Source organism: Drosophila rhopaloa, unplaced genomic scaffold (assembly GCF_018152115.1).
Source record: "Drosophila rhopaloa isolate 14029-0021.01 unplaced genomic scaffold, ASM1815211v1 contig_178, whole genome shotgun sequence".
Classification (NCBI taxonomy): domain Eukaryota; kingdom Metazoa; phylum Arthropoda; class Insecta; order Diptera; family Drosophilidae; genus Drosophila; species Drosophila rhopaloa.
In genome coordinates this window covers 1892265-1915363 of record NW_025335059.1, presented here as the reverse complement: position 1 = coordinate 1915363, position 23099 = coordinate 1892265, and the positions used below count along the sequence as shown (strand labels likewise).

The following is a 23099-nucleotide window of genomic DNA, read 5'->3' as shown; positions in this document are numbered from 1 at the left end:
CGCTCTATATTAAGTTGCTGCCTCGACTGAGATTAATTTAATGCGCCCGAATGAGTTCATCGTCTTTGTTGTCCCACGACCATGGCCCACACTCCAGTTCCATCTCCTTCATTTAAATACTAAATCGCATTAAATGCCATCAAGTGGAAAATTCCCAAAAGCAATAAATTCATTCCTTCCAGCCGCTGGGGCTGCTCTCACTTTCTGAGTGAAAGCTCCACTCCGTTCCGCGCTCTCGACAATATTTGCATTATCCCGTAGACGGGCGGGCTGTTTATCCTGAGCCGGCAGCCTTGGCTTTCTCTTTGTCTTCTGGGCTTGGGATTCGGTCCTCATCCTTATCCTCATCCTCGTCATATTTTCACCCTACTCCCCCTTGGCTGCGACAAAAACTACAAAGACAAATATTTAATTGAATTAGTGCAGCTAGCGTTAAGCTGACGCAGACAATGTGCAAGGCCACGCCCATTCCAGGCCTTAAATTTGAATTTTGTGTTTGATTCATCAACAGGTTCGTTACCGCTCGAAAGCTTAAGATATGCCGCCTTCTTTCCGTAAAAGTTATCCTTCCTTCATTCGGCTGTTCACTTGGCTAACCATTCTTATGTTAATTTGTCAATTCCAGAAGGCTGAAGGCCCAGCGGCCTTACTGTTTGCTACATATTTTGATAATTACGCCTAGGCTGTCAATTGATCCCAGCCCCGCCCAGTAAGTTAGCCCTTTTTTAAGTCTCTGCCGTTTTGAGCCTGTCAATTTGGCGTTTAAAAATAGCCACGGACTGGTGAAAAACCGCCCTTAGCCACCGACCTCGGGGGTCATAAACGGAGACATTTTTTGCGCATTGTTGAGTTCGACGGTTTTTCCACCTCCGCGAACGGCACCTTTAATTAGCATAATTGGTGACATTGAAGCGGGCCGCGGACCAGCCATCAAAGCATTATGAATGTGCTCAAAAGCCAACCCGCAACGGCACAGAAATATTCGCTGCTAATTAAATGTCGGGCCTAATCAATTAAGGGCTCAACCCCGTTCACTGGCCAACGCAAATAAATAACGAAGCAGATGAGCAACCAAACCCAAAAAGAAAATGCCCCAGCTAAGGTTTAAATTTTACATTAGACTAATTCAGGACGTAAATTGCCGAGTGTCTGGGCTGCATACGAAAGACGGAGACCATCATACCCATTCTCATCCGCAGGTAAGTGAAAATTCAATTTAAATTGATGTCGACTGGCCGGGGGGTTTAGTGAAGGAGTGTATATGCCATTTAAGTTAAGTACCCTGGCCATATACTCACCCGCTCGAACGCTTTCCACTGCTTGTGGGAACGTAAAATGGCTAACAAGTGGCCGGGCATTTGGGTCCTGTGGCCACACGGCTGCCCATGACTGCGAAATCAGCGCTGGCAGCCGGCAGCCGCCAAAACAGCAACATTTTTAAAAATTCATAAAAAGGCCTTAGTCGGCAGACAGCGGCAAGTGAGAGTTGGGGCACCTTTGGCGTTTGGCTGCGGTTGTGTATCCGGGCACCTTCATTTTTCAAGTGTGTTTCAATTTTTGCACTTGCTACCCAAGTCCCGCCTCGAAGAACCCACCTTCGAAGTAACCGCCTGTCGGTGGTAATGAAATTACAATTTTTATAGGCCAGGCCATGAAAAATAAATGAGACTTAAGCACATTGCCTGGCACTGACTAAACTGTTTTCCGACCGGGAAGCTCGGAACAGGAGATCCTGGGATGGGCGCCACATACTCGTGGGCCATTCAACAAGTCCAGCCCGCCCTGCGAGGCCTACGCACGGACATAAATATGCTGGCTCGAATCCCAGTTCTGATCAAACGAAAACTAAAGTTGAGACCTTTTTTTTTGTTAAACTGAGGGTATATTGGGCAAAGGTGGGTGAGGTATCTGGGTCATTCTGCATTTTTGAGAGTGGTACTTGCGTTGTCCATACCCTTGCTGCTTTGCTTGAATTTCAATTAACTTAAAAAAGTTTTCAGTTCGGAGGGAAAAACGTTTTCGGTCGGTCCCTTTTAACAATTTCCCTTTTCCCTTTTCCACTCAAGCGAAATTTATGCTGCCAGCAAATCGTTGCCTACTTTGAAGCGCAGCGGGTGGAGAACTGAGAACTGCGGCCACATTTAGTTTAGTTAAGTGCATTTGATTTGGCATCCAAATACCCACGGGGCGGTTTAACAGCATGGAATTGCAATTTATTGAATTATCCGGTACAGCCCAGAAATGTCAGGGACGATAATCGCATTATGCGGCCAGCTCAGTTCATTTCGAACACAAGCATAATCGGTCATTGGTCGACTGGCGACTAGCAATCGAATTTGGGCACAGCAAATTCCACTACACGGTCCCGGTCACGTCGCATTGTGGAGCGTTTTTAATTAGTTGTGTCGCCAGCTTCCCGAATCGAACTGGCCCCGGCATTTAATTTAATCACGCGCTGCATGCTGTATATGCGTCAAATATTTGAGCAGCCAAGGCTGTCGAAATTGCGTATTCGCCATGTAGGCCAGGAACTCAGACCCATTGTCTGACGACCTCAGATCCTGCGGGATGCTCTGCTGCCGCCGGCTGGCAAATGTGTTGACGCATTTTACAATACACACTGGGACCAACATGGTGTGTGCGTAATTATGAATTCCATAATCATTTCGTTAATATGCGCAGCACGCAGGATAAATTGCAGCAAAGGCAAGCAAGTCGAGGTCTCTGGAGTCGCAGGCGGGCTGCTCATTTCATGTGCGCTAATCCTGTGGGGAATTAAAAATAATTTGGGTCGTTTTGGTGTTATGCTCCCCTACCTTCTCATTCCCCAGGACCTTTATCCTTTCTCCAGCTGGCGTTTGTTGTTTGCCATTTGCCGTTAGCCGTTAGCTGGCAGGTGTTTGCCTCGGATCCCCAGTGCGTGTGTAGATTATGGCTTAATTTTTAGTAATTATATTAACATGATTAAATTTGTTTTGATTTCACGGCCCTTGCGGTGTGATAAAAATTAGTAAAAAGCACTGGCGAGGGGCGATAAATAGAATTAACCGATATTGGAAATTCAGTGGACGGCTAATTAGCCCGAATAATCCAATATTGAATGTGAACACTGCGGTCGGCTTAGTTTAGTCGAATATTTGGCTTCCGCCGGGCAATCCCAATACAATGCAAATGCACTGCAGAACAGCCCGGGGAAATTATTTTAATAAACCAGCAATGTTGGCTTCTGCTGGTTCATGTGTGTGTTTGTGCTTGTGCCCCCAAGTGTCGGGGTGTGGGCGAGCGTGCTTTGTTATTAATTAAAAACGCACATGTGGAACTCATTAAATGCGCACAATTTGCAAGTTCATTTTTATTTTTATTGACTCCCCCATAACCCGTTATTATGGCAAGTAGCTAACGGTTTGTTCTCGCCCATTAAGGAACAGCCAGCGGCCATGTGACGACAGACATGGATTGCGGGGGGGGAAGGGGAGGGGCTGCCGAGCCAGTTAAATTAAAAACAAATCTGAAATTATGCAATTAAATTCGCACGTTCCACAGCCAAATCGTTAAGCACAAAGGCAACACGAACGGGAAATAACAACAAAGACGCACAGAAACAAAATGTTTCTAAAATTATTATCAATTATCAATTCATCACAAAAAAAAAACCTTTCAAACATTTGATATTCTTGCATAAAAATAATTTTAGCGGTGGCAACATAATCCAAGCGGATTTATTAACGTAGACTGATTTCATTTTATGATAATTATAAAACCGTCAAATACAAATTCATTTTAAAGGAAAACGTATTTCAATGATATTTAAAAGCCGCTCAAAAAGTAAATTTATTGCTATTATTTTCTGAATATAATACTGCCAATAACATTAGTTTGTGAGCGATGTTCCAAATCAGAAAGATGATATTACAAAATATAATTAGGAATGTTTTTTAAATATAACTTTACTAGTGTTTTTAACTATAAAATAATTTATAATTGGAATAAAATAGATGAATAGGATTACTTTATTATTTTCATGATTTTGACATTTATGACATTTTCAAATGGAATTTTTATAAAAATGTTTTTCTGGGTACATGTCTTCCATGTGCTTTATGCAACGAGGGTACTCAGTTCAACGGTGGCAAGCGACAGGGCAATAAGGTAAAAAGGCGTTGGGTGGCAAACGACTGAAAGTGTATTAATTCCTCTAAAACGCAAGCTAGCGTGTCAAAGGACGGGCCAAAAGGGGCGGACTGCTGCAAAGTGGGTTCGACTTCATCGCCCCGTCCAACTAGTTAGTGGCCTGCATGTCAGTGAGTAGCAGAGTTTCCAGGACAACTACCTGCGACTCGCGAGAGTGAAATGCAGCTAACGGGGAAATTCGCAATATTTTCGAATTACCGAGAAAAGTATGCAAGAAAAGAGGAGGGAAAAAAGAATGAGCAGGGAATCGCTGGCCGAGTATCATAAGTTGGCTGAACTTTGTGAAAGTCGATGACTTGTGCTCTGTAATTGCCAGCACTGGTCCTTTGGTCCTCGCAGGACTTCTCAGCCAACAGCTTCTCGCAGTTGTCGTTGTCATATTGGCGCATTGCTTTGTGCTGCTGCGCTTTTGTGCTGCGCTGCCTTTGCCTTTGATGCACTGGAAATAACACATAAATATTAGTTCTGATCAAGTGAAATAAGATATTTTATCAACATTTATCAATGTCATGCTTTGTTATGACTATGAGTTAAATATTTACTTTCCCTAATGCAATGAAAAAAGTTTGTCCAAACGAAAACCAATAATGATTCGGGTGATAACATACTCTGTAAAGATTTTTTGTTAACAATTATGCACCACATTGAGAAAATAAACTTGTGCAATTCACTTCTTTTACTTATTTTTAAATATTTTTTTTTAATAAGACTTAAACTTCCTACAATATTGGCTATCTATTATATATATAAGTACAAAGTTCACATTGTTCTAAGATCATTTTAAAGGTACAACATCTTAGCTAGACCAGTAGTAACAATAGTAATGTTTGAAGTGTATAATAAATGTCTGTTTTACAAATGAAATAATAGCCAATCGATCACTGTTTGAGATCTGTTTTCTTTCGGTGTGCGTTGGCAGCCCCCGATGCAGTTCGTTATAGCATACGCAACTCATAAATAACGCGAGGGGTCGCGAAGGGTTGGCGATGGGTCTTTTTAGAGGGGATTTCGGGGGACCTGGGCCACCATCACCCATGGCAAGCCAAGCCACGTACTTGCACTTTTGCCACTTTTCTACTTATTTGCCGGAGATGGCGTGTGTGTCTGTGTGTGTGTGTGTGCGAGTGTGTGTGGCACTTCAACTCTAATATAAAGTTTGCACTCGAAATGTGCTGCCAGCACTTTTTGGTATTACGCAAAGTTTTCGCAACCTCCCGCGGGGCAGCTGTGTGAGAGGTGGGCCAATGGGATGCAGCCAGGATACGGAATCCGGGTTACGGGATAGGGACTCCCAGCTAGCTGATTCCCACGGAGAGCGAGAAAAAATTAAATTGCTCGCAATTTGCACAGTTCAATGCGCTTTAGCTAAGAGAATTCTCGCACAGATTTTCATAACTTAGAGATGTGCAGTCAATGTCTTTGAGCGCTGCCGCCTGCAACTATTCCATGGAAAGTTGTGGCAGCCGTCGCTTGTCATGTGAGTGGGTGTGTTTGGGGCAGGTGTACAGGTGTACAAGTGTTCTCTGTGCAGGTGTGCGGAGTTATAAACTAACGCAATGACAAACGCAATCACAATAAGAAATTTCACAGTTAGTTAAGTTTGTCTTGTTGGGGTTTTGTTTCGTTTTGCCCTGTTCTGGTGCGATTCTCACCTGGAAATTCATGGTTCCATATATATACACATATATATTCCGGTGCGTGGGCGTGCCGCTTTTGTTCGCTCCACAAATATGCATAAATAATCCCCACAATTTCGCATACTGCTCCTTGCAATTACAAAACATTTTCGGCTTCCTTTCCTGCTCCCCAAATGATGAGAAATTATCATTAAGATGGGCAGAGTAACCTCCCACCATTTCCCAAAAAGGGCATTAAATTGCGACTGAAGCGAAAGTTAATAAAAAAAAGTTCAATAAAATCGAAAAGGGTGCTGATTTTGATGCCATGGGAACTGGAAAGGGACAACGAACTGGGCTCGGGACCCTCATCATAGTTCATTAAATGCGTAAAGGAATAAAAAAGAAGAATTTCCCAAAAATATTCCATAAAATCCAGCCTATATCCGCCCACCCAGGAAAGGGGGCGTGGAAGGGCCTCACACACACATAAAAGCATTTATTTTGTCTGCTCTCTGTATTGCATTAAAGCAAAAGCAAACGGAAAAGCAAAGGCGAAAAGCGGCCCTGCGAGCATAAATAAATTTTGTTTTATGCGTCAATAATGATGAAGTTATTACGACTCTATTAGAAGGCAGGCGAACTTCCAGCCCACATCCTTTCCCGCCCCTTTGCTGCATTAAAAAAGTTTACAAAAAAGTGGTGGGTAGAAGGGCGGGACACACTCACCTCTAGAAGCTCTGGAAATATATATACATACTTGTGTATTAACCGCAACCTCGCCCTTTGTCCGACCCACTTAAGCGACGCCGAAACTTTTTTATTAAACCGTGCAGTCGCAGTCCGGCTAATAGATGAGGGCCGTGAGCCGGGATGAGTTGCCGGATTGGGATACGGATGGAATAGGGATGGGGATAGGGATTGGGATACCCGTAAGCAGGGTCAGTTTCCAAAATGGTCGCTCGGCTGCGCTTAATAAAATTTATGATTTCGACGCACGGCTTTGACAGTTCAAATTAAAATGGGTGCGGCCCTCGAGCGGCGGAGAAGCCAGGTGGGGACATCGAACTCGGCGGGAGATGAGATGCTTCATCCAAAAACTTGATGGCCAAGAAAGTGGAAAGCCAAAAGTTAAATACAAAGTTGGGCGCACAAATTGATAATGTTGGGCCACAACTCATCTCGCTGGCTGGTCGAGGGGGACATAATGCAAAAAACTGACATGGCAGCCGCACAATATGAAAATATGAAAGATTATGGCATGCAGCGCAACCAGCGCGGAACGAACTGCCGGGCAGCGGAGTGAAGAAGTGGATTAAGGGGAGGGCACTGGCTCCTTCACCGGAAACGGCCAAGACGAGGACGACTTGAGGCGGAAGCGCCGCTGCCATCAAATCATTTTGCAAGCGGAAAATGGCGCTTGACAACGTACTCAGGCCCCCGACGAGTCATTGTTGTTTGCCATTGCCATCAGGGCATAGCCAGCATTTGTGGCGCTCTATAAAAAATTGCAAACATTTTCAGGCAAATCAGGAAAAACTTCACTCAAATAGTTGCGACTTTTAAATTACCTTGCACTAAATATGTTATTGCAGTGATTTTCTTTTCTTAAGATTGATTTTATTTTTAAGGAAATATATTAAGGCAATGATTTTTAAGGGCTTAATTTTTTCAGTTTGAAAGGCACCTTAATACTTCAATAAATTTTACATTTATCAACATTTGTATTCATTGTAAAAACAAAAACTTTAACATATAATTATTATGAATAAAGTCATTTAATTATGGGCTAGTAATGTAATGTATACAACAATAAATTATAGTTAACATAAGATTTTCTCATTGAGCATATGCTGAATAATACAAATTATCAAATATTCAGAGAAATATTCAAATAATTAGTGTAAAATGCAGAGAATTTGTAGGATATTTGAAGCCCGGAAATAGTGAACAACAAATAGGAGCGTACTGCAATATTCTGAAAAATTATTTGGCCAGCTCAGCCGGGGAAGGACATAATCAGCAGGGACATGGACATCGACATGACTGGCTGTCCTGGCGGAACTCGCCGCTGACCAACGGCCACGTTTCGTTGCGCTTAGTTATTTTATAAAAATTTCTGGTCTTCATTCTTTTTGCCGCTTGTTCGTCTTGGCTCCCTGGTCTTTTCTTCACGATGGCTCTTCCATTCAGCACGTTCCTCTGTTTGACTTTCATAAACTTTTAACGACTTTTGCCTTTGCCGCCAAGGCTTACATGTGCCAGAAGTGAGCAGAGAGCGGCGCTGAGAAAAATTGTTGAGAAACTTTCCACTTATACCTATTTGTTTGTAAGTAATTTTGCCACTCCTCCATCCGTTAGGAGCATCATGGCCATCATTGGCCATTCGAGGCGAGCACGCTTCATTTGCCGCCTTGCTCCCGCTCGATTGATCGGTATTGAAGTTCACCTTGTCCGGTGCTAAATGCCGGACTAATCTGCAGTTGGGAGTCGAATCGAATGCAACTCCTGCAGAATAACCAAATTAAATCGGACACAGATACGGGCCAACACAAGAAGACGAAGGAGAAGGCTTTGCGGTTGCACATTCATCATGTATTTATTTACCACTACAGCCCACATATATTGGAATATTTTGGTCTTGGTTCTGTGGCAGTATCATCCTAGTACACTACAAAAATGTACGCTTGATGAAATATACATTGCAGACTTTTAATTTTCATTTTTTGTACTTCTTCATTTCGAACTTTTACCTACATGCTTGTTTTATCAAAGTTTTACGAAGTTTAAAAAATAATATTTTTAACAGACCAATAGATCAAGCCAAATCATTTAATTTAATGAAGTTTAATATAAATAGCCCTTTATTTCTTGAAAGCCATTACCCAGAGTTTAAATATTATTTTAGCCCCAAACTATTGTTAAATATTGTGAGTGCATCATGCCTTTCAGCTGCGGTCGAGCAGTCGATCTGCTAACCCAATGACCCCAATTCGAGTATGGATTGTGTGACAACAAGGGTCCTGCGATGTCCTTGCAATTAGTCAGTGCCGGCGGCTCATTGCTGCTCCGCTCCGCTCCTTCCCATTCCCCTCCTCCCCTCTCCCCTCTCCCCTCAGCCGGACGTTGGCGAGTGGCCACAAATTAAATCATATAAATGCACAATTATTTAATGTCAGGACGGAAAAATCGGGAACGAGACCATAAATTAACTTTGTTGTCGACCCGGCCTGAGCTGCGGCCAAGTAACAGTTTCATATTGAAAATACGCGTAAAATAAATGTAAATTAAAATACATAATTTATGTGTTTTTTGCAATTATTTACAAAGCGACACATTAAAGCGGTCAGAGATAATGCACGCGGGGTTGATGGGTTGCTCTGTGTATGTGTGTGCGTGGGGGTTAAAGGCCTGGTGGGTGGCTTCCAAAGGGGGTGGAGTGCGGCAACAGTCAATGGCTCATTTGGTTTTGGCAGCACGCAGCTGCTGGCCGCAACAATGAAGTCCCTACGGACCAATGAATGCGTAATGGCCAACACACACAAAAGTGTGTATCGCTAATTGCGCGTGTGTGTGTGTGTATCAGTGCGTGTGTGCGTTGTGGGCGAGTACCGCCTTATCAGGTCCGCCAAGCGAGTGTCAGGTCTCAACTGAAAGTCGCTTATCGTGTGCGCAGCTGACCCCTTTGGCGCTCCACCGCTGATAATTATATAAATTAAATGGCAGTCGGCCGTCCTTCCTGACCCGGCTCCAATTACACCACGGCCCATGGCTCATGGCTATCCCTTTACCCGCTCGGGTAACTCAATCGAAATGTCAAAGTCACATGACCTGCGAAATCGTGCAAAATGCATAAATAAATAACCTTTAAGCGTCAGGTGAAATAACAGCAATAGGGCAATCTGTGACAAACACTCGCGGTGGTGCGATTGAGAAGTTCGGTGGTGCGGTGGTTCGGTGGTGCCGTGATACCAAGCCAAGTAACTGTAACTCGAGCTTAGCAGCTCATGAATATCGTGCTCATGCAAACGGGTAACGAGCTGTCAGAGATTAAGTTGCAAGCGTTATTTTTTATTATATTTAGCGAGGAGGGGAGCTTGAAACTGGGTGAAGATAAGGGGCAAAACACAGCCAACAAGGCAACAGGAAAAGCAAGAAAAAGCAACATTTTGCATATGGTTAAGGGGTCGGTTGGTTGGTTTGGTGGGAGGAGGGGCAAAGGGGAGTGGTTTCCAACGAGCCAAGGCAAAAATCGTTTTGACCAGCTCACTGGCAAACAAACAAGCCGGGGCGGCAAAAAAAGGACCCCTCGAAACAGGCGAAAGGCAGATGAGAAAGCGCAGCAAGCCGAAACGAACACTTTTGCGGGGCTGATCAGCGTGGAATCGGGGGACTTGGGGTGGTGTGATGCAGCTGGGCGGACTTGAGGCAGGTCAGCACTATCCGGCAAGACCCACCCCCGCAAAAAAACCGACCACCTACCACCCCCCCACCCCTTTGGCCCTGAGGACACAGTTGCAAGCGAATTTATGCGCTTTGTTAAACAGCAACAGCAGTAGCGGCGGCAAAAGAAAAAATATGGCAAAACGAGAAACAAGCAATCCGCGTTGCCTTCGATGGCAAAGGGGCGTGGCAGGGAGATATAGAGGTATAGGGTCTGCATAAATAACACTGTCCCACCCTCTGATTCTGACCCCCCTCCCCCCTCCACCAAACAGCTGTATGCCATACAAATGAAAATCGTGTTTGCGTTGGGTGTAAAGTGGCATGTGTAGTGGTGGACGGGGAGCCCCAGAAAGCAGGCAACATTTTCGCTTCGTTGTTGCTCCTTGTGATTTACAACAAAACAAATATGCTGGCAGGACCAGGATGAGGACGGGGATGAGAAGGAGAAGGAGATGGAGTCACGGCTTACCCTCACCTTGGCACTCGGCTCTGACTGACTGATTTACAAGGCTGCAAGTTGAGATTGCATGGCGCTGGGTAAATAAAATAAACGCCAGAGGGTTCTCGCTGCTGGCCAAGGGGTCCAGTGATGCCAAGCGATGGCAGTTTCGCATTTCGTGTCTTGAGCTGCTGCCTCGAAATGCAATTCCCGTTTTCGCATTTCGCGAAATAATTAAAAGTTAAGGAAAACGACACGCCGGCGGCCATCAGATGCAGGTCCAGAAAGACACCGACAACGTCATCAGGAGATGGAGCAGGATCAGGAGCAGGAGTGAGGGCAGGAGTGAGGGCAGGAGCAGGAGGAGGAGCAGGAGGAGGAGCATGATGGAGTTCCAGAACTAACCAACTAAGTTGCCGGTGGGCCAGTTAATTGCAATAGTTGCCTGCAGCGGAGTAGGTGTCGAGGCTGCTGGTGAAAAACTCAACAGGAAGTTGCATGCCCCCGATAACTTTTCGTTTGCCCACATGCACTGGGGTGGAGATCGGCGTATTTATCAACGGAAATCATAAATAAAAGTCAGCCGCATATTTCAAGCAGCACCGAAAACTCACACACGTGCCCGCACATGTGACATATTATTTTATCTCTTTTAATTTACAATCACGCCCATTGCGGGTTTTAATTGTTGCATAAACGAAGCAGACAGCGGCAGGACAACAGGATAAGGCTGCGTTTACCGGCCACTTCGGAGGCAGTTGTTGCAACCAACCACCGTCTGCAGTTCCCTTTCTTTGATTATCAACGGCAATCAGGTTGGGAGCCAGGAGAAAAGGATGCCAGGAGCGGCAGGATAAGAAGGTGGCAGTGCGGATGCGATGGGCAGATCCGAATAATGTGACAGAATTGCTTTAAAAATTATTTCCAGAAAAATTATTTACAGAAGCTCTGCTCAATATTTTTCTTTTGTATAAAAGCCCTTATTAACAAGTGCCAAATATTTGGGGAAATCCTTCCCTTAAAATTGAGCAAGTGCTTTCTACCATACAAACAATCAAGCAACATAAGTGAAAAGTTTTAAACCATTTGAAATACATATTAAAGTTGTACCATAATCCATCCAGACCAGATTGTTGGATTCAGCACTGAAAACTAATTTTGCCTAAGGACTTCATAATTTTATTGCTATTAAGCAATAAAAAGTTAAGTAAAGGGAATATTGCATAGGATAGGTATGTTTTAAGTCAAACCAGCAGACATTTAAGAATGTTAAGGACAAATAATATAATACATAAAAATCTTACTGTCTACAGTCTGACTTATAAAATATTATTAACAGTTTAAATCTTCTGTACTGCAACATAAACCATAAAACCAGGAATCAGCTCGGATATGTGTATTAGACTTATCTCTCAAGGTTTTGGCCACAAAATTGAGTATTCGTTTAAAAGAGATTGTGATATATTTGTGCTGTGGCTATTCTCGAAAGTAAAGAAGATTATTGGCTCAGCAGCGTAGAGCGCTGAAATTAAGTTGAACGGGAAATGCAGCTCTGACATCAGCAGCCATTTCTCATAACCGGAAATCGGAGAGGAGGCAGAAGGATTCGCCGGAGGACTCGAAGGATACGGGAGAGGTGGGGCGAGCTTCTTGGCATGAAATTTATGTTTTCCTGCCATAAGTGGCACGGCGTGGCGAAACGGAGCCAGTTCGGAAGGGGGCGTTGCCAGAATTTGTGGATGTGGTCAATGTGCTTGACAAATTGGTTATTGTTATGGTTTTTGCGGGTCGCCCAATGGGGCCTGGTTGCGACAGAGGGACACTCGTAGATTTCGAGTCCATAACGGCCGGGCGCTAAATATGTCTGCTCATTATTTTTGGGCTACGTGCCGGCGACCGTCTCGGGTACTTGACAAAAAAAGGAAATGTCGCGCAAATGCGGCCTCGTTAATTGTTTTGATTAATGAACGTTTGCCCGACCTCACGTTTCTGCGGGTGGTAAGGGGCAACACGGATCCGGAAAGCCCGATTTTCGAGTGGGATTATGGTGGCGAACTTGGTCCCTCACTTTGCAGTTGCATGTGCGACCCCTTTGGCGACCTGATTCGGCCGGGCTCAAAGCGCAGGTCGTCGGGTGGGTCCGCTGTTTATTCGATTTTGTCGTGCGCTGAATTCCCTTAATTTGCACTTTTTTGCTGCACCACCATACCCCACCATACCACGCCCACCTGCTCGGCCTGCTGCTTTATTTACTTTTCTGATTTTTCAATTAATTTAATGCAGCAGTTTGGCGCTTGTTGCATTCGCTTTGGTTGCGTGCCGTTTTTGCTCGAACAGGCACGCACTCACTGCGGCTGTAATTAGAAAATTGTGGCACTTTGTTAGCCCGTGGTCCACATTCTATTGGAGGGCCAAGTGTGCAATTTAAGCAATTTGCGCAGCAGCTAAATTAAGCGATTTGCCAAGAAATCGGTATACTAAAAAAAAAACCGTGGTTTTAAAGTCCAACTCAATTGGCTTTTAAGTCTGGAAAATTTTCATTTTGCCCATTATTGTGGGCAGCAATTTTATTTTTCGAAATCAATGATGGAAAAGAAACAAAATTTGAATTTATGCAAAAGCCAACTCCATATTTTCCTGAAAATACCTTATTATACGATGAAAAAATATTAATTTACACCATGTCAATGTGAATAATGGTCCAAATATCAAATATCATGTCGTTGAGCTAGCAATAATACTTCAATTCGGTTGTCATTCAAATCTGAACAATAACGTTTTTATAATTTTCACCCGAATAATCATTGTTTTTCATTACTTAAACAGGGATACATTTACTCAAAAAAATATTTTATTAAAACATTTTATAAAACTTTAAAACATACATTTTATGTGTTTAAAACCTATCCAACTTAGTAATTGCCGTGATTTCACAGAATTTTCTCTAGCATCAATCACTTGGGCTAGGGAAAATCCAGGAAAATTAAAGTGACCAACGGCAATGAGATGGAATTAAGTATTAAAATGTTAGCCTAGCAGGGGATTCTGTTAAAGTGGGAAGTGGAAAGCGAGAAATGGGGAACGGAGTAAGAGGAGGAGTACCTACAGAGAAGTTAATGCCACTTCAGCTGGCAGCCGGCTGACAACGTCCAGATACCACGATGGTGATGGCGATGGCGACGACGTTGCATGCATGCCATGTGCCGGACTCGGAGGCCCGACTCAGTGACAACAAGCGCTTGACAGCCGGACAGCCAGTCACCCAGTCACCCAGTCACCCGGAGTCGCCGGCTGACCCAGAGTCCCGGATCCGGAGGCAAGAGAACGGCAGCTAAGTAAGCGCCAGTCGCTGGATATGTGCACTAATTGCGGCCGCTGGCCAGCATGTTAAAATGAAATGGATTTCCATCAACAATTGGTCAGCGAAGTGGGCTCAGCAGGCGAAACCAAAAGACCTACCCCCTCCCGCATTTGTTCAGAGCGATCTTTGCTGCAAATGGGTTAGGCATTTTAACTTATGATGGATTATGGCTTCAGCCGTGTGTGCAAAGTTGGCGCCGCAGTTGGAGTTGTTTCAGCTGCTGTTATGGCAACGCTGAAAGCCCGGCCACAATGTCCCGCATAATAATGCGATTGCCGAGAAGTAGACCATGACTGGAGTACGGGCTTACGCTGCAGCGGCTCGTATGCAGTTGGCCAGGCCAACAAGAGCTGGCCAAGCTCCTTGTCGTTGGCCTCTTCCCATACTTTCCTTCAACTGCTGCTCTGCCGGAAGGCGAACACATGCTGCCACACGAGGGGAAATGCCACACACACACACAGAGAGACCACACAGAGGACACTACCCCAAAAGTGGGCGGGTAGGTGGGCGTGCGGGCAACAAGTGTGTGAGTGAGGTCCTCGGCAAGGACAAACCAAAGTCAAATGCTGGCCACAAAAATTGAAAAACGGTGTGGGAAATGTTGACATGAGAGAAACCAAACTGAAAGAAAATTATGTAGATTACGTTATTGTACATGGGAAATCCTTGTAGGACACACCATCGCACTCACAAACACGCACACACACACATGCACGACAAGCAACAGTGTGCAATAGAATCGAACAATTGGCAACTGGAGGAGGCGAATCCGTGGAAGTCGGACATGCAGAGGAAGTTGGGGACTCCCCCAAGTAACCGGTCGATGTAGCAGTCCAAAACGACAACTTCGTTGACGCTTACTCCACGGGAATTGCCCTCAGAAAGAGTTATAAAAAAGGACTTATTAGTTGACTCGACTCGTCTCGTGTTTACCCAAAAGTTGGACATTATAAGCTTGAAATGATTATAAATCGTCTGTTGACTAAAACTGATTATAACATTTATACTAATATTCTAAAATTTGTAGTCTTTTTTTAATAAATAATAATAATAAATAATAATTAATAAATGTAATTAAATAAAGTCTAAATTGGCCTAAACTAAATTGATAACTTGGATGCCAATTGTTTCGGAATTAAAACTTTTTCAGGAAGTTAAAAATATAAAATGTGCTTTAAAATATTTTGTTTTTTAAAAGTGGAAATGTAAGCTTAATACTATTTTTTGTGTATTTTTAAATGGTTTTACTTACATTCTAACAATTGGATGTATTTTTAGATTTGGTCACAGCCCTTTCAATTTTAAATTACCCATTCAAATGGACGAAGACAATATACTCTCGAACTAAGGATTTACCGGGTATTCAAAGAGGAGAAACAGAGAACCAAATTGTAAGCGGGGTAAACATATAAAATCGGACAGGGATTCGAGATGGACGATGGGCGATGGGCGAGGCGGTCCGAGAGGGCAAGCTCGTTCTGGCAGGAATCGCAGTGGTTGCCTCAATTGTGGACATGCCACAGAGCTCACAAGGATGCTTACATGTAAAATCACTGAAAAATTCCGCAGCAACAGAAAACGGATGGGAAAGCCAAACGAATGAATGAACAGGGAAAACACAATTTAGCAGAAACAAACAAACAAACAAAGAACAAAATTCAGCGGGCACCGAAGGCGATGCCCGAGGCAGCGGGAGCCGTTTTTTTCATTGAGCAGACATTAAGAAAAAATAACAAAAAGTCAACAGCAACAATTCTGTGCAGCATAATAGTAGCAACAGCATTGGCGTCAGTGGCAAGGATACTCTACGCCAACAAAAGAAACCAACAAATCCATGCAAATCCGATTTTCTGATTTGGCTGCCAGTTGCCAGTTGCCGCCGCCCACGCCCTCTGACCATGCCCCCTTTTTTGGTGTCCCTGGCGCCGAACAAACTTGCTATTTGTTGTACTCCTGCTCCTGCTCCTCGTTTCTTACCATTCTTTTTGCTGCATTTGACTTTAGTTTCAGTGGCCCCCTCAGCTGCTATTTGCTTTGGCATTCAGCTCTGGCAACAATTGCAGCCAAGGCACAGCTCGTTAGCGCTTCAGATTCTGTTCCTGCTCCTGCTCCTGGTCCTGCTCCTGCTTTTTCCAATGCTACCACTACCATTGCTGCTGCCCAGTCATTCTCTGGGGTCGCATTAGCTGCACATCAATACGTATGGGGCCTGTTGTTAGGCGTATTTATAAATGATATTACGTATACGAAGCGATGTCCCAATTTAAAGAGCAAACAAAGAGCCGGACTTCTGCAACAAACATTATGAATAGCAAGGCCAATGAACAAAGGACTTTTTCTCGAAGGAATCGAGGGACTATTCAGGCAAGGCTTATTTTCCCCCTCTTCATTAACGAGCATTGCACAGAGACTATTATGCTTAGGAACTGTCTTTTCATGCCAAATAGGAATTTTAGACCCTTGCAAGTTGTCCGCCATTGTATCGACTTAAATTTAATAACTAACTATACACGGAATCATAATCAACTTGGCAAAGCTGTCAGTTTGACGAACAGCAAATAGATACAATTTTAGCACGTGGCCAAAACTAGACTTTTCATTTTAAAATCCACGTTGAGCCGGCATGACACCGGCCGTTCGATGAACAGAGATTGATCTAGATTTGAATCGAATATGGAATCACTTTCAGCTCTCGATGCCCGATGTGCCCAGTGCGATGTCAGCGATGGGAAGCGGCGGTGACAGGCGACACTCAACCGGTGGACAGCATCCTGCTTGGCTTAGAGCCGAGGGCGGGTGTCGCAAAGGACTTCTGACATCCTGGACAGGGGCCACGTCACTGCCTCACCGCCGCTCTTGTTCCCTTGCATTATGAATTAAAAACGCTGCCAAGTTGCGGCATATAAATGGCCATGTCAACGGCGCTGTGGCAGCCTATTAAGTGCTTTCTGCCTTCATTGTTTCCATCCAGCCCGCCTTTTGAGTGGCACTTGTTACACGCACAGCCATTCTGCCGTTCTGCCGGCTATTCAATGGGTGGGTTCTCTGGGTTGGCCGTCTGTTGCAAAATGGATTTAGCACTTTTTATGGCAGTGGCAGGCCTTTGTTATTTTTTTCCTGTTCCCTTTTGTTCTCCTCTGTTTTGTTTCTAGATGCGGCGCGCCTAAAAGCATGCAAATGCCTATCGCTAAACGCATTACAGACGTCTTAGACGCCGCTTACCAAACTGAAAAGCGAATTAAGCTTTTAAAAATTTAAGTTAATTTCGCAGTGAGTGTGCCAGGTGGTTGGGGCGCTGCAAATCGTATTCCCGAGTTCCCAGCATCCGTCGCGGACACTTGAGGCACAAATGTCGAGCTCATTTGGCAACGCCAACGCCATCATAGCGGGCTTAATTACAGGCAGCTCCGCTTTGTCTCGACTTTGCCGGAGACTAAGGTGCATACGTGACCCACTTCCGGTGGCACAAAGGGGATGCAAAGGCGAACGGCTGGTGTGAAGGCTGCTTGAGTGAGAGTTGTCATGACATTTGTTTTTTTCCCGCCTCGCCTTCATTATGCACCGCTTTCTCCCCAACAGCCAAGTTGGCCTTATTTCGCCTGCTTTTAAATCTTGGCTTATTTTTAGCATAATAAATATCGTATGCAAATATTTATGCAGCGGTGTGTATGTGTGTCTGTGTGTGTCTTTGTTTTTGTTTTTGCCAGCGTGTCAGTGCGATGCGTCTGTGATATTTCAACCTGTGTGCCCATGTGGTGCAGTTGGCCCTGCCCCCCCTCCTCCTGTTGCCGCTTGTCGCATTCAACTAGCCCGGTCGAGGCTCCAGGCTGGCACATACGATAAATACAAGCAGCGCCGAGTGGCGTTCGTGTTGTTGCCATAATGCATTAGAAGCGGTAAAGGACTTTATGTAAACATGTCGCACACACGTAGGCCTACGGATCCGCATCAGCATTTGCGTGCGTGTGTGCCCGTGTGTGTGGGGAAGCCAGGGCAGAGGCACCGGGACAACAAGTAGCTCATAACGTGAAAACAGCAGCCAAACGACAACAGGAAGTAGAACGGGTACGACTACGGCAACGAGAATGGCATTGAGAACAGCACCCAGAACCAGCATAACTGGAAGCAGAACAGGAACAGGGACAGGGCACCGAAAAAAATTAATCTGAGAAACAATTAATATACCTTGCTATTCACTGTTCAATTCTTTATTAAAAAAATCATTTAATGACTCAACTCTATTTTTTTCAATTTAAATAAATAAAAAAACAGCAAATTTACCCAAGTTGATCCAATTTGATCCTATGCCGATCAGCGTTTTTTTTTTATCAAAACCATGGGAAATAATGGTCTAATAATATAGGGTCTTACCTCGCTAAATTAGTTGCAAAAATTTATAATCGACTGTTATTCCCAGTTGAAAATTTTTATTTTTGACCAACTTTCGCAAAAATTATGAAGTTCCTCTTATTTTGGATAAGTTAGAACGAAAAAACACACTTTAAAAAAGTTTTTTTTATGGTCAAAAGCCCGAAACATTCAACTTGAGATTCAGGTTTTAATTAAAAGCATACGAAATAATAGTCAAGTGTTGGAGTGTCATACCTCGTTGAATTCGTTATAAAATGTTCAATTAATTGGCTTTCACAGCTACAAAATTTCATTTTAGAACGATATTCTCAAAATATCATTATGATACCCCATACAAAAAAATGCAATTATCTCAAAAAAAAATTGGTCAAAGTCAATCTAGAATCGATAGGTCCTCAGGTGAACAAAGCAGGCATTTAGAAAAATAACTTCGCCAGTGAACATGAAAATAAGATAATTCGAACTTAAATCTAAAGTTACAGGGTTATTTCGGACACATAGACCAGTGATCTTAAAACACTTACGATTTCTGCGGTTCTCCGAGTATTTTTCTGTGTGTACCAAAAGCAGGACCTGGCTGAACAACGGCCCCAGCAGGCAACAGACTCGTGTACGGGGCCGAAAACAATGGCCGGAAATGAGGTGCACACACGCACATGTGGAAGATTCGGTGCGGTGCCTTGTTTGGGTTTTGTTTTGGCCTCTACACTTCCCCAGCCCAGGACACAATTCACTCGTTCTCATTCACTTTCCATTCCGGGTAAAAGGAGGCAGGGAAAGAAATTTTGGGTCGCCAGTTCTTTGCGGTAATTTCATGCCATTTGCACCTTGCAATTTTCCCGGGCTGCTGCCAGCACGAGCTCTCCAAATTTTGTTCGTTTTATTCCGCTTTGGGGAAATTATACGTATTTATTTTTAAGGTTATTTAACGAATGCAGCGAGAGTAGTAATATTATGCCGCACACGTTCTTTAATGCTGGCCAGGCATTTCATTAGCCGGCTGAACTTTTCAATTTACTCACCAGAAATCCCCACTTTAAATTCTCCTTGGACTTGGAATAGGTAAGCAGAGTATACTATATAACCTATCGCCTGGCCTAAGCTCTGCTGATGGCCACACAATGCTGTTGGGACGCACATGTGATTCGGATCGTATTTAAAATACCGTTATGTCTGTCTGTCAAATTTTCCATTTAAAGTTTTTCCTCGAGCTGCCAGCAGTGCTTGTGTAACCATTGCTACTCCAATCTGGCAGCCGAGTGGAGTGCTAGGAGGCAGCATGAAAACTTTTCCATTTTCATTTCCATTCCATCATGTGGGATGGCAGGACGGGCAGATGGTTGGGTTGTCCGATGCTGGATGGGGGATTGGGGACGGGGGACGGGACGTCATCTCTGCCGGCTCACTTAAATGTCTACACCGTCATCACCGAGCAACATACAAAAGGTGAGCCGGCTGCATTGGGCTATGACAACTGGATGGAGTAAATAAAATAAACCAAGTTTGCATTTACGCAACGAGTTCTGCCCCTCAGCCCTTGCACAATACACTGTGCCCAAGTCGCGCTGCCAACTGCACTTCTATCTGAACATGAATCTGCATCTGTGTTTATACTGCAACGTCTCCTCCGAATGTTGCCTCCAAGGAGTACAGAAGGGTGCTTGATGAGCATCATCGTCCTGTGGAGGGTAATCCAGTATCAGAAGTGGAAAAATACATTCTGAAAAGGTCGGCATAAATTATGAGAAAACACAGAAAAGGTGGAAGCCTCGGGTTTACATTTATATGGTAATATAGACTTTATTTATAGTTTTTGAAAAATTTTACAAAATAATCAAATATACATACACATACGGTTTCTAGTCACATATACATTCAATACCGAAAATGTTCTGGTGTAGGTTAGTATTATTATTACTTTAAAGTAGATTTGGTATTTGTTGCATTTAACAAAATAAAATAACTATAACTAAGCTGTAAATTACACATACAAGTAACGGCTCAATCGCTATATTCAGGTGTATATATACTGAGTACCGACATCATCATTTAGCTAACTTATCGATGGGCTCTAGTCGCCGGACCAAAGCAACTTTTGAGTGGGAATCGTAGAGGGAGTTTGGTAAGGGCGGTAGGGAAGTTTGGGGATTTAAACTTTATCTGCGGTGTGTTTTTTGTATTAATTATTTCGCTTGTTGCACATCCATTTACATTCACATTAACACAAATTATATTTTACTGTAGTTCACTTATCGCTTTGGGTGGCCAATCTTTTGACAGCAGTATTAATTACACATATAGGTCTATACTATTTTTCTTTTCTGGTTTTTCGATCGCCTTGTCCACATTTATTTAATTCTAGAAAAGCTGAATGCGTATCTTGTATATGGCTGAGTTTATTTGGAAATCAAGTAAAGTTATTTTCCTATACATTTATTTATATGTAGGCGTCGTTATCTTGTTAATCTCATTACAATATTCACTTATCGTCTAGCTCATACGTGTGACTGCATCTAAGGTGCGTTTGTTTTCTGCTTGGCCTTCGGTTTCGGATTGCCAAAGAGGATAGTACTGGGTGCCGGAAAACCAAACACGAAAGGTGCCATTTGCGTTGTGAAGCAACAATACGAGTATCGAACTGTAAGTACATATATCATGAGATTTCGAATGACTGTGTATTTACATAAAACAACCTTGGCCACACCCTGCTCGGTGTACGAGATTAAACCCCTCAAGTTTGGGTATCCATGTGGGTATTAATATATTTATTAATGCTGCGACTCACTATTCAATTCTGTTTCTCCTGCTCCTAAATCAATCGTATTTATGTACACTTACGCCCTAATTGTAATCGAATAGCCATATGAAAGTTTCTATATGCTTTTCCCTTTTTTTGTTTATATTAATTTACATACCAAGTTAATAGGTTTGTGGACTAATTTAATTGCATTTATGCGGTCAATTAAGCTACTTAGCTGCTACATACATACAAATTGCAAAAAGCTAGAAAAACGCTGTCTGCAGTAAGCCATTGAAATGCGTTTCGAATGCAGCAAATTAGTTAGAATCTGACCTTTTCATCTCAAATTTGACTAAAATGCGTGGTGTGGCGTGCGGCAGTGGCGTATCCGATATCCGATAATTAGTTTATGCATTCATATATTAATTAAATTAACTATTCGCATATTGCTACTACTCCACACTTTGCCGTGATCCCAACCAATCGTCTGGCAAGTTATGGCCACCAACTTGAAGTACGCACTAGTTATATGTAAATGTATTTATTCGCTCGTCGAGTGACTATTTCTTTGGTGCAGTTTATACCTAGGAGTATGCAATAAAATCTATGTACACTGGTTTCGAGTGCTGAAATGGTCGGCGAATGTGAGTGGGTGTATGTATTATGAATGCTTTATGGGTCCTAGTTTGAACAGTTGCATGCTCTTTTACATTGATTGTTACATGTATTATGTATGGTTCCGTTTTCCGTTTCTTGGTTAATTCACTAAACTTTGCTTGAGAAATTCGAATCGAACAATGAGAAATCGTGGTTGTAATTACGCTTATGCCTGGATCATTTCGTAGGCTACCAGTTACGACTAGAGTGTTGTGAAGGACTCCATTCTCCATTCATCTTTCGGCTGTCCCAGATCAAAGTCAATCGATTCGCTTTACTGCTATTGGCGGTGAAATTCGTAACTCAGGTCGAAGCCGAGGCAATTAGGCCACGAGCAGGCTCAGAGCCAGAGTGGCGGAACTCAGGGCCAGGAGGCCCAATTTCTGTCGGTTGATGGCGCTGCTGCCGTAGAAAGTGACGCTCAGATCCCGCATCTCGTTATCTGCAATAAAGATGAATGCAATTCGCTTTTATTAATTGACTCGAAAAGACCTCAAAAAGAAATGGTACATAGAAATCCATCGCATATTGCACACGAGTGTATGCATTTCCATATTCATTGGGCTATGGTATGGCCGTAAAACAAATTGGTTGGGCATGCAAGTCGACAGATTGAAATGTACTCAATGGCTAAATGGATATGTATATATGAAATACACCTCGCCAGGATAAGCACGCACACATGCACACCTGCCATCTAAACGGACTTTCAATGGCAGACATTAAAACTTGTTTTCGGTGCTCTTCTATTTCGTTTTCAGTTGTTGATCGAGTTTTTAAACGAGAACGGAAATGGCACGCCAAATAGTTGGTAAACTGACCGGACAAGCGCATCCAAATAAATATATTTATATATGGTATATGGTAGATTTCTGATTTTATTTTCTTATTGTAATAATGCTGGATTTTGTTTATTTAAGCTGGCTTGGCGCACATATTGAACTGTTTATACAAGGTTTTAAAAAATAAATATCATGCAGATAGAAACATGCAAATACAGAAAGAGAGAGACATACAGAGAAAGACAGAGAGAGAAAGAGAGTTAGGAACAGAGAAGAAAGTTGGATGGCAGACAGAGAAAGAGTTAGAGCGAGACTAACCTGACAGACCGTGATTCAAAAAGGTTGACAGATCGACAGGTCCATCTGCAATTAGTACGTGGAGCAGTCGTTGAAAGTTAGGATAGTTGAAAGTGGGGGATGTGCGGTTGCCAAGGCCTACGGTGCTGGTATTAAATAAAATTCCCCGCCCTTTCCGGCCGCGATTTAAAACAAATCC

The 23099-nt window shown here is 43.3% G+C and overlaps 1 protein-coding gene across 4 annotated transcripts in view; it reads right to left on the bottom strand.

Annotated features, from left to right (window-relative positions):
* Positions 1-20198: 20198 nt before the first annotated feature.
* Positions 20199-23099, bottom strand: part of LOC108037283 (limbic system-associated membrane protein) — a 126895-nt gene continuing 123994 nt past the window's right edge. For 3 of the 4 annotated variants that reach the window (XM_044458944.1, XM_044458947.1, XM_044458945.1), the window contains 2 exons: positions 22922-22966; positions 20199-22263 (listed from right to left, as the gene is read on the bottom strand). In XM_044458944.1, coding sequence (XP_044314879.1) covers positions 22145-22263; positions 22922-22966 — 164 coding nt within the window. In that variant the 3' untranslated portion in view covers positions 20199-22144. The remainder of the gene's footprint in view (positions 22264-22921; positions 22967-23099) is intronic. The other variant, XM_044458948.1, reaches the window with a different exon arrangement.